General features: G+C 32.8%; 1 protein-coding gene and 1 long non-coding RNA gene across 2 annotated transcripts; both read left to right on the top strand.

The window, feature by feature from the left end:
- Positions 1-974: 974 nt before the first annotated feature.
- Positions 975-3,896, top strand: LOC124364342. Its single transcript, XR_006922597.1, has 2 exons — positions 975-1,165; positions 1,740-3,896. It is a non-coding gene; the product is annotated as an uncharacterized LOC124364342 (long non-coding RNA).
- A 1,459-nt stretch (positions 3,897-5,355) lies between these two features.
- LOC124364340 lies at positions 5,356-13,126 on the top strand. The gene is made up of 3 exons (XM_046819727.1): positions 5,356-5,448; positions 6,512-6,857; positions 11,224-13,126. Exons 2-3 carry the CDS (start codon positions 6,519-6,521, stop codon positions 11,428-11,430), a joined length of 546 nt encoding a protein of 181 aa, XP_046675683.1. The 5' UTR covers positions 5,356-5,448; positions 6,512-6,518; the 3' UTR covers positions 11,431-13,126.
- Positions 13,127-14,952: the final 1,826 nt, after the last annotated feature.

Here is a 14,952-nt window from a genome sequence, read left to right as displayed (position 1 = left end):
GATGAAATAAAAAATAAAAAATGTATTAATATCAAATTACACGAAGTGATCCTCTGTCCCTATCTAGGCATAATATTTGTTATTACGTGATCTGTACATAGGTAAGTATATGTAATGTAAATAGAAAAAATTAAATTTAATCGTTTAAGGGCGCTTATGTATTCTGAGCTTGAATATAGGTACAAACTTGAAGAATGTATGTCTTTTTCTACCAGAAGTGTGGGTAACACCAAAGCCTGCATTGATGGCCAGGGGCATTTCTGATTGGTACTTTCCCATGTCATATTGTTGAATGTGATCTGAGGTCAGAAAAGTACCAATCAGAAATGCCCCTGGCCATCAGTGTGGGCTTCGGTGGCGCCATCGGCACCAGTCCACTCTTCTGGCAGAAAAAGATAATCATTCCTCCAAATAATACCTAAATTTAAGCTCAGATCATTTTATTTTATACTCCAACGGCAATCATGTAAGTGCTTGTTAAAATTAAATTTAACCCTTTTTCTAATTAATAATACATATGTACCTACCTACCTTCGTCACGTAATAATAAATAATAGGGGAGACTTTAATAAGCAGCCTATAGTCGTTATTCGATTGTTATTATCTAAAGATTTACCCAATTTTGATATAATAATTGTTCACAAAAAGAATTATAATACATTAATAGCTAGAACAACACATTACAATAAAAAAAGCAATTTAAAAAGGGCATTACCTTACAAATAACAAAACCAACTTTATCCAGAACCTACATATCAGTGATGCTTACAATACTTACATCTTGCCCAGCAGTGAGCTAATTGTGAAAAGAAGGAAAAGATATCCACAGACCGGCACACTTCCCTGCGGTACAAAAAATCCCAAAGGTAGTCTGGTATAGAGTCTGCCGATATTTGATTCCTCAACATCTAACTGCTCGCCAAGAACTATCTCATATTCATCAATATTCAAAGTCTCCAAAAAATAGTGAATTCTTGTTGTTTATTGCTTACATTATACATTATTACAGGTTATCAGTAAGTTAGTCATATTTTAAGTTAAATAAATTGTTATTCGGCTGTATAAGTAGGTAAATGCATATAAAAATAAAATAGGTAGGTATTATAAATATAAAAAGTTAAGAGTGCTCTTGTGATCTGAGGTTGAAATAGAATATTATCTCGAGGTATCATTTTCTATTTTGGATTTCTAATTTTGATATAATAATTGTTCACAAAAAGAATTATAATACATTAATAGCTAGAACAACACATTACAATAAAAAAAGCAATTTAAAAAGGGCATTACCTTACAAATAACAAAACCAACTTTATCCAGAACCTACATATCAGTGATGCTTACAATACTTACATCTTGCCCAGCAGTGAGCTAATTGTGAAAAGAAGGAAAAGATATCCACAGACCGGCACACTTCCCTGCGGTACAAAAAATCCCAAAGGTAGTCTGCTATAGAGTCTGCCGATATTTGATTCCTCAACATCTAACTGCTCGCCAAGAACTATCTCATATTCATCACCATATTCAAAGTCTCCAAAAAATAGTGAATTCTTGTTGTTTATTGCTTACATTATACATTATTACAGGTTATCAGTAAGTTAGTCATATTTTAAGTTAAATAAATTGTTATTCGGCTGTATAAGTAGGTAAATGCATATAAAAATAAAATAGGTAGGTATTATAAATATAAAAAGTTAAGAGTGCTCTTGTGATCTGAGGTTGAAATAGAATATTATCTCGAGGTATCATTTTCTATTTTGGACAGAAGAGTGGAGTGGCACTGATACCCGCACTAATGGCTAGAGATATTTCTGATATTTACTTTCCCGATCTCAGGTCCTTTTCCAGATCGTCCAAGTTTTCTGATGTCAGATCACATTAGCATGGATACTGAGTCATTAAAGGTCAAAGATTAAACTTGTGCAGGCTAGTTTAAGCAATTGGTGAAGGTAAGCGGTAAGGGGTCTCGCAGTGCCTAGTCTGTGTTTACAGATACACACACACTTCTCCCCTATGTCATACTTCTCTCTCTCCTTTCTATCTCTCCAAGGTCATAGGCACAGCTAAGTGCCTCCTACTGTAAATAGGATTACTGCAACATTATACAGAATACTGAGTCATTGTAGAAGCTTATGAGTTGTGCAGGCCTGTGTCAGCAATCGGGAAAGGTAAGCGGTGGTAGTGTCCAGATACACGCCTCCTGCTGTAGATAGGTATTTTGTCTTACCGACACCCATTTTCATCTCAAATGTAATTAAAAACGTTCGCTTTGTAATGTATTTCAATATCAAAGAAATTGAAGTTGATAAAGGAATTGCAGAGAATTAAAAAAAAAAAAATGTATCGTATAGGCTAATAACATATAGTAGATGGGGATAAAGGATTATTATGTCAGCTTCAGTCAATAATTAGAATTATTATTTTAAATTTATTTCATCTTTCCAGCACTACTAATCATTTAATGTGTTATTAAAAAATACATTTTAAATATATTTCAACAGTAAAAGAATTGAAGTTGTTACAGTAATTGTAGAGCATTACCCTGTGGTTTTAACCCAATTCCCAAGATCCATTATTGTTTAAATTTTAATAAATCTCGCATTTCTTTTGGGTATAGCCACATTTTATAAAATTGTCAGATTTTTACAAAATATTTATAAATTCAGATAATGATTAGTGTTTTATGAGCATTATATAATTAGCCCACAAATAATTTTTCATCCTCTGACCCAAATTTGGAGGTTCAGAAAACCCTGCCAAATAACATGACAAGGAGTGTGGAGTACAATTAATTTGTACTGATCCCATTAAAATAATGTATAAATTATCTAAGGATAGGAGAGCCTATAAAGAGAGTTGACTACTCCTAAAAGGCCTTCCTATCAGGAAGAGAGGGTACCATGACATCCATTTTTAAATTTGTCAAATTTTTACCAAATTTTTTAAACTTGTAAATATCTATGTCCAATTATGTGAATGTCTCATAACAAATGTCTGAGTCAGCTAAAAAATACTAAAACTTACCTAACTACATTATCCTAGGTAGGATAAATATATCTTTCTATTATGGTAAACTATTTAGCAAAATGTTACCAATCAGGAATTAAGTAAAATTAATCAATAAAATATTTGAAAAATACACATACAGTAGCAAACAAGACTGAAATTACAGATAAAATAGGTCTCTGAATGCTACGATTTGTAAAATGAAATTTTTGTTGAATTATGGTTACACCTTCCTAGGGGATTATAAATTAAAGTTCATGAAACATGACTAAGGAGTAGTAAATAGTTTATCAGGTCCTTGTTACTGAACTTAAGAGATATCCAAGGATAAAATTTTCTCTGTAGATAATTTTTCTGAAAGTCTTATGTTATCGTCCATCCCAATAGTTCAGCGTAATCAGATATGTCTAGTTCTGTACCACCAATAAACAAAGGAGTCCAAAAAGTTTTAGATATATTCATTTGTTTTTATGCATGTACATGTTGTTTTTCAGATGATATATTCTTTTGCCTGTTTCCTACCAGTAACACAAAGTTTAAGGTTCTTGTGAAAACCGCACTGTTTACATTTATTTAAAACTATCTGGTCCTTAAAAACTATTTTAAGATTTTCTGTTATACTTGCCCTAATAAAATTCAGTCAGGTAGATTAATTTGTCTATTGCCTACAAGGTAAAAAGTACACCACATCATATGTTGTGTAACCAGATTTGCTAAAGTTGCTTACAAAATTTAAAATTATAGCTCTTTTCATTTTTAACATTTCTCCCACAAGACAAAATAGAAATTACATCATCGTCCTGTGTGATAGGCTTTAGCCAAATTCCATGGTTAGACATGTACCATCACAGAACTCGTTCTTATCTATGTTGAAATGAGGTTTCACAAAACTTTACGCCAAAAAAAAAAAAAAAAAAAACAAAAAAATTACGCAAGAAATCTTTCTTGAGATATCTTGCTACATGGTACATTCACATTTTTCTTCATTAAGTGTTCAGCAGTATTCAAATAATAAAAGTTTCAGTGAGCTGGGGAGAGTACTACAATGCAAGAATGTGCCAAACCAATTCTTTTCATTAATTTATAACAGTGACTTTCCACTCTATTGTTTTACTTTTTCCTCTGTTAATAAAAATGACATATGTTGAACCTCATATGATTTTTTATACATATATTTATTCTACTAATTTGTCATTGCTTTCATGGTTACCTATAAGACCAATGTAAAAATATCCCTAAAGCTCAGCCAAATCAAATGGAGTAACATAAATGTTCAACAAACTCTGTTTTCTATGATCCTGTGAAGTACACAGTGGTCATCAGCAACACCTTAAGACTTATGATTTTTAAGAACCGTTTTAAGATCTATTGTGATAGTTGGATAAGGTAAATAAAGAAAATAAATTCATTGTTTATCTACAAGTAACGTTAGTTCTAGTGTCTTGTGTAGAGTGGGCAGTGGTTAGCAACTACTTCAGACTATTTGGTTCTTAAGAACTACTTTAAGATCTACTAAAGTAAAGTAAAGATGTCTTATTTTACCAGGCGAAGTTAGGGCTAAGAAGCCCTCTCTAACAATCTACTGTGTATGTTACAAAAATGATAATAAAACAATAGATTTATTTGACCAATAATACAATCCCAGGCCATTAAACATTTACACTCTCTGTAAGTAACTCTTTTTAAGCACTTGAAGACCAAATAGGTACATTTTAAGAACATGATGTTACAGTCAGAGCTGTGACTTTGAATTTAAGTTGACCATCCTAAACTTGCAACAATCAACAAAAAACAGCTCCTTAAGTTAATTTTGGGAAAAATCTTAGTAGTAGCAGCCAGTCACGGTTGGAACTTGGACCAACGTTTGAGGGCAAGCTGGACAGTGGCTGTAAGGTGACGGTTAGCAGCTCTGGGGCTCCTATTTATTATGTGGCCAACAACTACGTGGAAGCTGACTGAGGGCTTCACCCACAATAATCATGGGAACTGGTGTTAGTGTATCTGATAATTTTAATTTTAGTATCTTTTCTAGGACTAAACGAATTGCCATTCATAATCACCCTTAAAATGATTTTCTGAATGATTGGCTTTCCTCTAAGAGTAGATCAGCCCTCCCTCGACAGTGTAGGAAAGGCAAATAGGGTAATAAAAGAGGCTGTTGAAGATATTCAGTTCTGCAACTTTATTGACACCACTTTATTGTAACGTATACATTGTACAAAACATTGATTGCACATAAACAATACTGGAAAACATGTTTTGGCTCACTCGATCTGTCAATCTTGGAAATAGAGTAAGATATCGTAATATATTAAGATCGATAGCCACTAACCATTGCTCTTCACTAAATAATTCCACATTTTCTATCATCAAACATCACATATTTTACGCAGCAACCAATGATCTATCAGCAGAACTATTTCACCACTTTCATGCCTCTACACAGTAAGTAGTATTGATAAATTCTGATTCTAATAAATAAAAATATAAGCAGTATAGAAAATCATTAATAGTAATATAACTTGTAAATCTCTTTCAAAGAACAATTCCATTTCATTCTATGGGTCTGTAAGTATTAAGATGTGTAGACAAATCAGTAATTTATAAATGATTTAACAATTTTTAATTTAATATTTAACTGGTGTGAAACATTTTCTAATGCAGAAATAGTAAGTGATTAGTAAATTTAAATCAAAGAAATCCCTAAGTCTAGATGAAGTATCTCCCAGGATTTTAAAACAATACATTTATATGCTATCTAAACTTCTTGCTTCTATGGCAAATGATTCCCTGAATCAGGATGTCTTCCTTGACCACCTTAAGGTAGCCAAAATAAACTAATATTTTGAAACAAAGATTTAAATTCTGCAGAAAATTGTAGACATTATTCTGTCTTTTCAAAATTATTAGAAACCAATATAAACAAGGTTAAAAATTCGCTTCCAATAAGCTGTGGTAAAAAAGCTTTAGTGGTACAAAATTGACAGTGTTCACATAGTCTAAAAATATTTACTAGAAGGAAACGTTATGACTATTACGATCAAAAGCAGCATTAATGTCATTTTTGTGATGTGTCTGACAAAGATAGCCTTGCTATCAAAAGGCCTCACAAAAATAAAAGTTTTAAGTATTGGTTTCAATGTAATAAAGTTAATTGTAGCCAATACAAGCTCCATCTTCAACAAAAAAATATGTGTTGAATTCATTTGGTTCCATTTCAGATTTAACCTTTTGTCGTTCAACTTTATTACGCTTGCAGATTTACATTTGTTTTATTACTTTCAAGTACTAAACATTCATTAAAGGTTTGACGTCTTGTGAAGATTTTAAAACTTATTCAATTTTAAAGACTTGTTTTGTATTGATGATTTATTTTTACTATTCCTTTAATAAGGAGTTAAAATGTATGACTTTCTTCATAGAAGACATATACAATGTTTTATCTGGTTTCTTTTATTAGACTAGTTTTTGTCTTGAAAAAAAAAAAAAAAATACTTTTATGTTTCAGAGAAGCTATGGAGGAGTTTGTACTGTTTGACTTCACCAAACTACCGAACTTGCATGGGTGGTCAGAAATGTCAGATGTTGTGAGGGAAGTAGGCATGTCTAAGGCAGTATTGGTTCTGCAGAAGACACAGAGGTTCCAGCGAGGAGTGCTCTTCACTATGCTCAATCCTCAGCCCAATGGGGCAGGGTTTGCTGGGTTCCGGACTGATACAGAGTTAGACCTGAGTGACTACAACACTCTCCGGCTCCACTGTCGAGGTCAGGGTGAGAACTACGGATATAAAGTTGTGCTGAGGCATAAAAATGAGAACACTGAACCGTTCCCTTCCTATGAACAGATGTTTCAGGTAAGAACACAATATAATCCCTGATTGACTGTTTGGAAAAGACTAATATAAACAACGAATATAGGTTCTTTATTGAATTATTTTCTTGTTATTGTCTTCATATCTTAATATTGGTGTGTGGCTTCATATAATAACAGCAGCCATCTTAAACTGTTCCTTATTGGAATTAGAACAAAAACAGTTATTGTAAGTTTTGAAACGTTTCTTTGAAGTCAATAAATATGTCATACAAACTTGATTCTAACATTCTTTATTAAAATAACTACTAAGTTTATATCACTTTGAAAGCTTCCATTGATATGATGCCATTTTTTAGTGATAATAGAATATTATCTTTTTTTTGAAGTCTGGATAGAACAATCTGTTTGATTAATTTTTAGACAGTTGGTAGCTGTGTCATATGTTGGACTAAGTTATTAGTAGGTTTTCTCCTTGTCCATTTGTTTATACTCCGAGTACATTTTAGCTACTTAGTTTTTCTGGGGAATATGTCTTGTCCGAAAGAACGGTTGGTGATATGTAATGTGGGACTTTAAATTATCCTTCTTCGCAAAATTTAATGATTTTGGAAGACATGTTGACCAGTCCAGAGGGTGTTCTTAATTGATAGGATTTTTCATTTAATCTCTTTCTTGGAGTTATTTCTGTTACAGTTGTTTCTATCCTGTATGGGGGATGATAGGTGTTATTCAGTGATATTTGATTTTGTGTTAGTGCCATCAGTGATGTTCAGAAAAAGGTGTGGAGGTAGTCACCAATTTTTCTAGTGTTGGTTTCATCAGCTCTTTAGATTTTCAATTAAGACAGATCTGAATTGGATCCACATTTTACAGCTTGTTCGTTATTTATTAACTTTTAGATTGCCTTTGTCCTGTTGTTTGCTTGGTTTATACGAGGGTGGTCTGAAAAGTTTCTGACCCCAACGTGAAGATGGCAGCACACAGAAACAAAAGCTACTGAATTTCATTGTTCATCTGTTGACAGTTACTCTACAAAGTTTCAGCCATTTAGGACACACAGGTTTTATGTAATAGTTGTTTGAGTAAGTTGATGTCAGTTTTTTTTGTGAAAATGGAAAAATCGAGTATCGAACTGTCATTAAATATTTGTTTTTGTAAGGCAATACGCCTTCACAAGTCAAAGATGAAATGGGGATTTTACACCATTATTTGCCACAGTGAAATTTTGGGCTGCTGAATTTAAATGTAGCCATAAGAGCTTAGGAGACGGTTACAGAGATGGTAGCATCGCTGGGAGAAGTGTGTAGAGTTACAAGGAGACTATGTTGAAAAATTAAAATAAAATTCAGAAAAAATGTCTTGTATCTTTGTTTGATCGGATATTTTTCAGACCACTCTCGTATACTCTGCATTTGCTTCCTTTCTTAATTACCTGAGCTGTAGAGTATATGTCATCTTTTTTTGGAATGTTTCATTTTTGTCTTCCATTTTTCTGTTAACTTGAACCTATTCTGAGCATTTATAAAGTAATTGTGTAGTTTCCTTATTGTAAATAATTTGATTTCTCCTGGATTGGTTTGATTTAGACATTTTCTATGGGTATGCTTTATCTAGTGCAGTTGTAAGATACTGTGAAGTTGAAAAAGCAAGATAATACCGCCTGTCATTGGGACGCTGAGGATCTATTGTGGTTTAATCTTGAAATCTAAACAACCCAGGTCATCTTGAGGCTCAACATATCCCCAGGAACTAAAATCCTATCTTAGCATTTTTTTAGAAATGTCTTGTACAGGTGTGAGGGCAGTCGCTTTGCAGTCACAAATAATGTGCTTAGCAGTTTTCCCGGACTCCCTGCAGAAGTGACATTTGTCCGAGTCAGAGATTCATTTGAATGTTGAGCTTAGCTCCAATTCACCTTCCTTTTATTGCAGCGTTTGATATCTGACACTGTCTCAGCCTTGACTCATGGAATCTGGAGTCATGTTCGTCTAAAGAGATCCAAAGAAAGTCGACGACGAAGAAGCTCTAAATGAAGCATTTACATCATTTCGACATCAGATATATCTGTAAATAGGTGAAGTGGTAGTCTCATTGTCTCATTAGTTACACAATTGAGTGCACTACAGTGTGATAGACACAATCTCTAAGCAGGGTGGAGCAACCGAGTTTTATACAAATAATGTAGCTATGATAGGAACGGTTGATTGATTGATTCAATTGAATTTTTAGTTTAGCTTCCTACCACATCTTGTCAATAGTTTATCACCTCAGACATGTTCAGTCAAACTTCAAAGTGAAGAGACTTCGAAACCAGAATGATCAGCCATTAATGAACTGTGTGGATGTAAATGTTAATGGATTAAAAAGTGCTCTGCTAGGAATAAAACTTGCAATGCTTGTGGAAAACAATTGGACATTTTTTTCAAGGTATCTACGTCCACTGATCAATACAAAAGTAGGTCAAGTTTATAAATATATTGAGTGGCCATTTTTGTAGGTGGACTTGCAAAAAGCAAGAATAAAAAATCTTTAGTGTCATCTGTAATGATTGTAATGTCAAGTCCTAAGGTCAAAAGGGTTATGTTATACATATACACTGTATAAAATGATCATATAGAATACCTACTACCACACAGAATATAATATTTGACATTTATGTTAAGGAGTAAAAGTCAAAATAGATTAAATTAAATCTAAAAGGGAAAATTGTCTATGCTACACTGTAGTATTTCCACCACACTATAAAACAGTTTTTGTTGTAATTATTTCATTACAACATTCTTGAAGGTTTTTACAAATATAATTTTTTTGCAGGCATAGGCAGTTTGTTAAACAGTTTAACACCAGTATAAGAGTGTGTGCTGAGTTATAGTCAGCCTAACTAAGGTCTAGAGTAGTCTTAAGTTTAAACAATTCTAATTTTTTTAACAAACATCAACCCTTAAAAAGTAGATATACAAGGATAGAGAGTGTATTATGCTTTACATAAAATTACTTACAAGAGTCAGTAACATTTACATTAAAGATTATATGCAGAGGTCTCATATGGCAAAGAATACATCTTTAGATCCAGTTATTTAGCTGCTCTGTACCAGCTACAGTTAATGGTAAACTGGTTTTTACTCTAATTAATTGATGCATACAAGAAGTTCTTTAAGTTTTGCTAAATGAGAGCACTGCAACAAAACTAGGGTTACAGATGTTTCCTTCAACTGAAACGGTATCTTTTATATCAACATCATTTACTTCAAAAATTACTGGTGACTGTATGATATAGCTCGCTTTACTCGAACGTAATAGTAGTGATATAAAACTCTTTCTCTTGTCAGACTTTTAATTCTGTAAATATAATTCTTTAGATTTAATAATTGGGTATGATATATAGAAGAAGTACATTAGTGTGGAATTGATATTTGGTGGTAATAAAGATTCACTGCCAGTTTGTAGTGTAGTAGCTGCAGTAGTTGAGCCCCCTATTTAATCATTTGCTAATATAAAGCCTGGCTGTAAACCTGTTACCATTAAATCACAACATGATTCTTTGGGTGATCAAGTTCATAGAAAACAAAACTGCTTGACTGTTGGTGAAAGATGTAATAGAACCAAGAAACTCTTCATGGCAAGTGCAGGTTCTGGTAGCCTGAACGAACACATATGGAAACCATATGGTTATTGATTATTCTCGTACAATTAATAGTTTTACTTAAGCACTTTGTGTTAAATGTAGAATAATTAAAACTTAATCTATATCTAAAAAGTTCCTTTGGCTCTGAAAAGGTAAATAAAATTATATGATCTTTATTTTTTTCTCATAAAAATATCATTGACCTAGTTTTTTTCAAATTATATAAAAATGTTTTTACTTTTCTTATTATGATATAAAAGTAATTTGTTTGTTAAGTTAATGTATTTAAGTACTACAGTCAATTTTTACAAAATTCCTATATGAAATTATATTGAATGAATGAACTTATCTACTTTATTCATTATTTTTTACTTAATTTTAAACAATATATTTTGGTTTTAAATTAATAATTATATAATTGTCATTATCATAATAATCTTGATCATAATTTTAAGTGGTTTGTTGCACTGTTTTTGAAATGGTGGATTTAATGCTTGTGTGAATTTTTAATATTTTAGTTCTTTTTGAAAGATAGGCTTTATTGCAAAACAGTGTATTAGTGAGTTGATATTTGAACATTAAAATAAATGAAATGTTTATCTTGATTGGAACAGTAAGTTCCCATATTGGACACCATATGCAAATAAGCCTAGCATCTGCTACCAGATTGGTATTCTCGTGCTGCTTATTAAGAGTCATGTACTAGCAAGCACAGCTGATATTGGTGGGTGGGTGGGGGTGGGACCTCATCTCAAAGTTTAACTAAATACCTGTTTTCCAGGCACCTAACAGAAAGTTTGAGACTGTGGACCTGCCTCTGGCCGGATTTGAACCGTATTATCGTGGCAAGAAGCAGAATCAGTCGGCCCCGCTAGACAAAAGTCAGATCACCAACTTCGAGTTCCAGATCTACGGTGGGGTCTATCTCCCGGTGAAGCAGGCAGGGACCTCCTCCCTGGAGATTGACTGGGTCAAGGCGGTCCCTTAGTCCCTCTTCATATACCAATCTCTGTAACACTCTTTTGTGATGAAATTGGAATAAATGTTAACGTTTATTGCTCAATCAACCAGTGAAGAGTGAAAAGCAAAACACTATTAATAGTAACAGGTATGTTTTCGGGGATAAATAGGTCTTATTACAAGGTAGGAATATGCCACACACGTCGCGAAACAGGCTTTGCTGAGGTTGCATGCAAAATTTCAGATCTGTAATTCATTTCATTCTATGTCCTGCTGGCAGATAGAGAAATATACAAACATACAGAAAAGAAATTTATACAAAGATTACGCTCAGCCAAATTCCACAATTCCATTCTGGTTGGACTTGCACCATACTAATATTGAACAGTAAATTTTACACCGTCTGTATAGATAAACTTAAATTGTACTGACATTTTCAATGGATATAGTTCAATTACATAAATATGTTGGAGAACTTAAGGTATAAAAACAGTTACACAGGCCTGCTGGTACTACAATTGCGTTCACTTAAGAATGATTTATTACTTATTTTTCATAATAGAACTCATTTTACGAATTGTTTCATCCAAAATACAAAATCTACAATGAAGTCTCTATTGGGATATCTTGCCACATGAAATATTTACATTTGTGTTCGTAAAGTTAGGTTTCATAGCAGTGTTCAATAATAAAAGATCCAGATGAGCTAGGGAGGGTACTACAATGCAAGAGTTTGCTGAAATCAAATCTTTTCACCATCCTATAACATTAAATTTCCATTGTATTGTACATAAGACCAATGTAAAAATATACAATAACGGTCAGCGTAAACACATGGAGTAATATGAACCATCATTGAACTCAGTGTTACTTTTATAGAAATGAAGCTGAGCAAAATTTCATGACTATAAGTCAGTTCGTTTTTAAAATATTGTGAGGAAATATAGACACATAGACAGCAGAAATTATATTTTCTAACCTGAGTAATAGGCTTTGCTGAAGCTCAGCGAATTAAATTTTTAGCATCCATCCAAATTTCTGTTATCTACTGGTAGAGTAGGTAAGCTTTTTAAAATTATTTAGCATCATTACATCTAAGAGGCCAACTGCTTTATTGAGACCATAAAAAAATGTACTCTAAGTATAGGTTTCTCTAAAAACTCAATACTATCTACGTTATAAATATTATTATAAACTGTATTTATTATTTTCTAGTGGATAAGTCCTTTGCATCTGAATAGTTGTAATATGGTTCTGATTTACAAAAAAAATATCTTAATTTCTCTTCTCATTAAAATGAAGTTTGTTATTGACAATTTTTTTGTCCCATAAATGTCCAATATAATATCCATAAATGGACCATAACATCCTTGAATGTGTTGCCATTTGAAAATGTGCCATTAAATGCTTTTCCCCATTTAGGGAAGTGAACAATTACTGCTTAAAAATAAACCTCTGGAACTTTAATGAGTACTTCTTAAATCCGCTTTAAATTTTAGGTATAACTTGGTTCCTAAACAACTAATTTCCTATAAACTATTATTTTATTGGGTTTTTGTACAGTTCCATTTTTATAGCATGAAATTTTGTTGATGTACCTTAATGCAGTTTTCCCAAATTTTAGGATTTAAAACTTTTTAATTGTTTTCAAGCATAATAGAGTTTATATTTTTGTACTGTAATTTCATGTGCTATATTATGTAATAAAAAGCTTGTTAAGTTTTCTTTTGCAGAAGTATCATTTATCCACAACTCTGTATGTAAAACTGCTACACTCTCGTGTTGATAATGTAACTTTAAGTAGTGTGCTGTTCATGTGTGTTATAAGTGGAACAGATTTTAGTCTGTTCAGTGGTGGTGAAAGTTTTTTTTTATGTTTCAGAACATTTGATTAAAACAATATTTTAGTGCTGGAAATGCTTACTAACATAAATAATAATTTCCAATATCTAATCCAAATTTTATCATTAAGTTTTTTGTCGAAGAATAGATTAATTCACCAGGTGGCTTCGTCGTTAAAAATAACATGAATGAACATAAAACAATATGATAAAATAAAAACAGAAAATATTTTAAACAGGTTGGCCTATCAAATTGTGTTGATAAGAAGAGCATTCAACTGGATAAGACTAGTCCTATGTGCTATTACTGATGAACAGCTGATAGTGGCTCAGGTGGCTTCAATTTGTGCTGAAAGACAGTGACAAATAAACAGTTATAGTTGTACTTCAGCTTTTCATTGAGAACATTGTTCTTCATGCTTTTATTTTAGAATGTTTTATAAATTTCAAACTCCCCTAACGTATTAAGTTTATTACCTCTCTGTCATATGGGTCCAGACCATCTTTAAAATCATTCATACAAATCAATCTTTCAAATCCGTAACAATTGTCGAGTAGGCGTTGAGTGAAGTTCGATTTTAGCTTACCCTTTCTGGGTATAGGTCGATGTTCTTATATCGGGTTTCGAAAGTATCGTTTGTCTGACTATCATATAAACTAGGAGAGTTTGCACATTTGATCTTGTAAATACTTGTTTTATCCATAGCTGGTGTGTTTAATGTTTTTTGGGGACAGTACATTGTGTAGCGACTCTCCACATAATGTAGTTATGGTGGAAGGGTTAATTCAATGTGAATGCTAAATTTAGCTCTAGTTTACCTTTCTCTTAGTGCAGTGCCTGAGATCTGACATTGTCACAGACCTGAGTCCTGGAATCTGGAGTCATGTTCGCCTGAAAAGATCTAATAGACAGTCAGCAGCAAAGAAGCTCAAAACGAACTCTTTACATTTTCTCATCATGTGCACAATTGAGTGCACTACAAAGCCTTTCACAACGTCAGATCTCAGACACTGCAATAAGAGGAAGGTCAGCTGGAGCTTAACTTAACATTCACGCAGTAAAGTTGTGGGTTTCATTGTTAGTGGTGAAGGGTATAGCAATATCGTGCCTCTTAACTCTTTTTTTTCAAACAGTTTGTGATTGTGTGGATGTATTTTAAACTAATTTAGACTGACATACATCATCTTATTCTCATACACAGGGCCACATTATATTACGTAATAAATCTTCTTGCATAGAAGAATGTTACATGCCAAAGTGTATTATCCTACACATAAGATTGTTACAAAGTATAACGTATTATTTTGTACATTATAATGTCACATATTCAGGCCTGTGCAGGGAAACCGGGACGTATTCCAGTGCACTCTCTGGAAATTTTTGGTGCCCTACTGTTCTGAAACTGACAAATTTTACAGTCAGAAAACAAAACATTGAGCAACATGACAAAAGAAATAAAATCTGTCGTGGCAAATTAAATCAAATCAGCCGGCAATTACTCAGTTTTGATGATGACTTTGCTCAATAGACATATTTAGCTACGATCAATATGCAGTAGTAACCAAATATGTTAAAGGACATGAAGTGTGTGAGAGACTGTTGGCATAAAAAGTGTAGTTTCTACTACAGTAGTTTGACACTCTCTCTGGAGCATTGACAGACCTTTAAATACTTTTGAGTGTTTGTGTCACAAATGCGCTTGTTGGCG

Source organism: Homalodisca vitripennis, chromosome 6, assembly GCF_021130785.1.
Source record: "Homalodisca vitripennis isolate AUS2020 chromosome 6, UT_GWSS_2.1, whole genome shotgun sequence".
In the NCBI taxonomy this organism is placed as follows: Eukaryota; Metazoa; Arthropoda; class Insecta; order Hemiptera; family Cicadellidae; genus Homalodisca; species Homalodisca vitripennis.
The sequence above is the reverse complement of the archived record's forward strand: the minus strand, read 5'-3'. Positions and strand labels throughout refer to the sequence as shown.

Coding starts and splice junctions, on each gene's coding strand:
- LOC124364340 (XM_046819727.1), top strand. CDS start 6,519: ATGGAGGAGTTTGTACTGTTTGACTTCACCAAACTACCGAACTTGCAT. Junction 6,858..11,223: donor CCTATGAACAGATGTTTCAG/GTAAGAACACAA, acceptor CCTGTTTTCCAG/GCACCTAACAGAAAGTTTGA.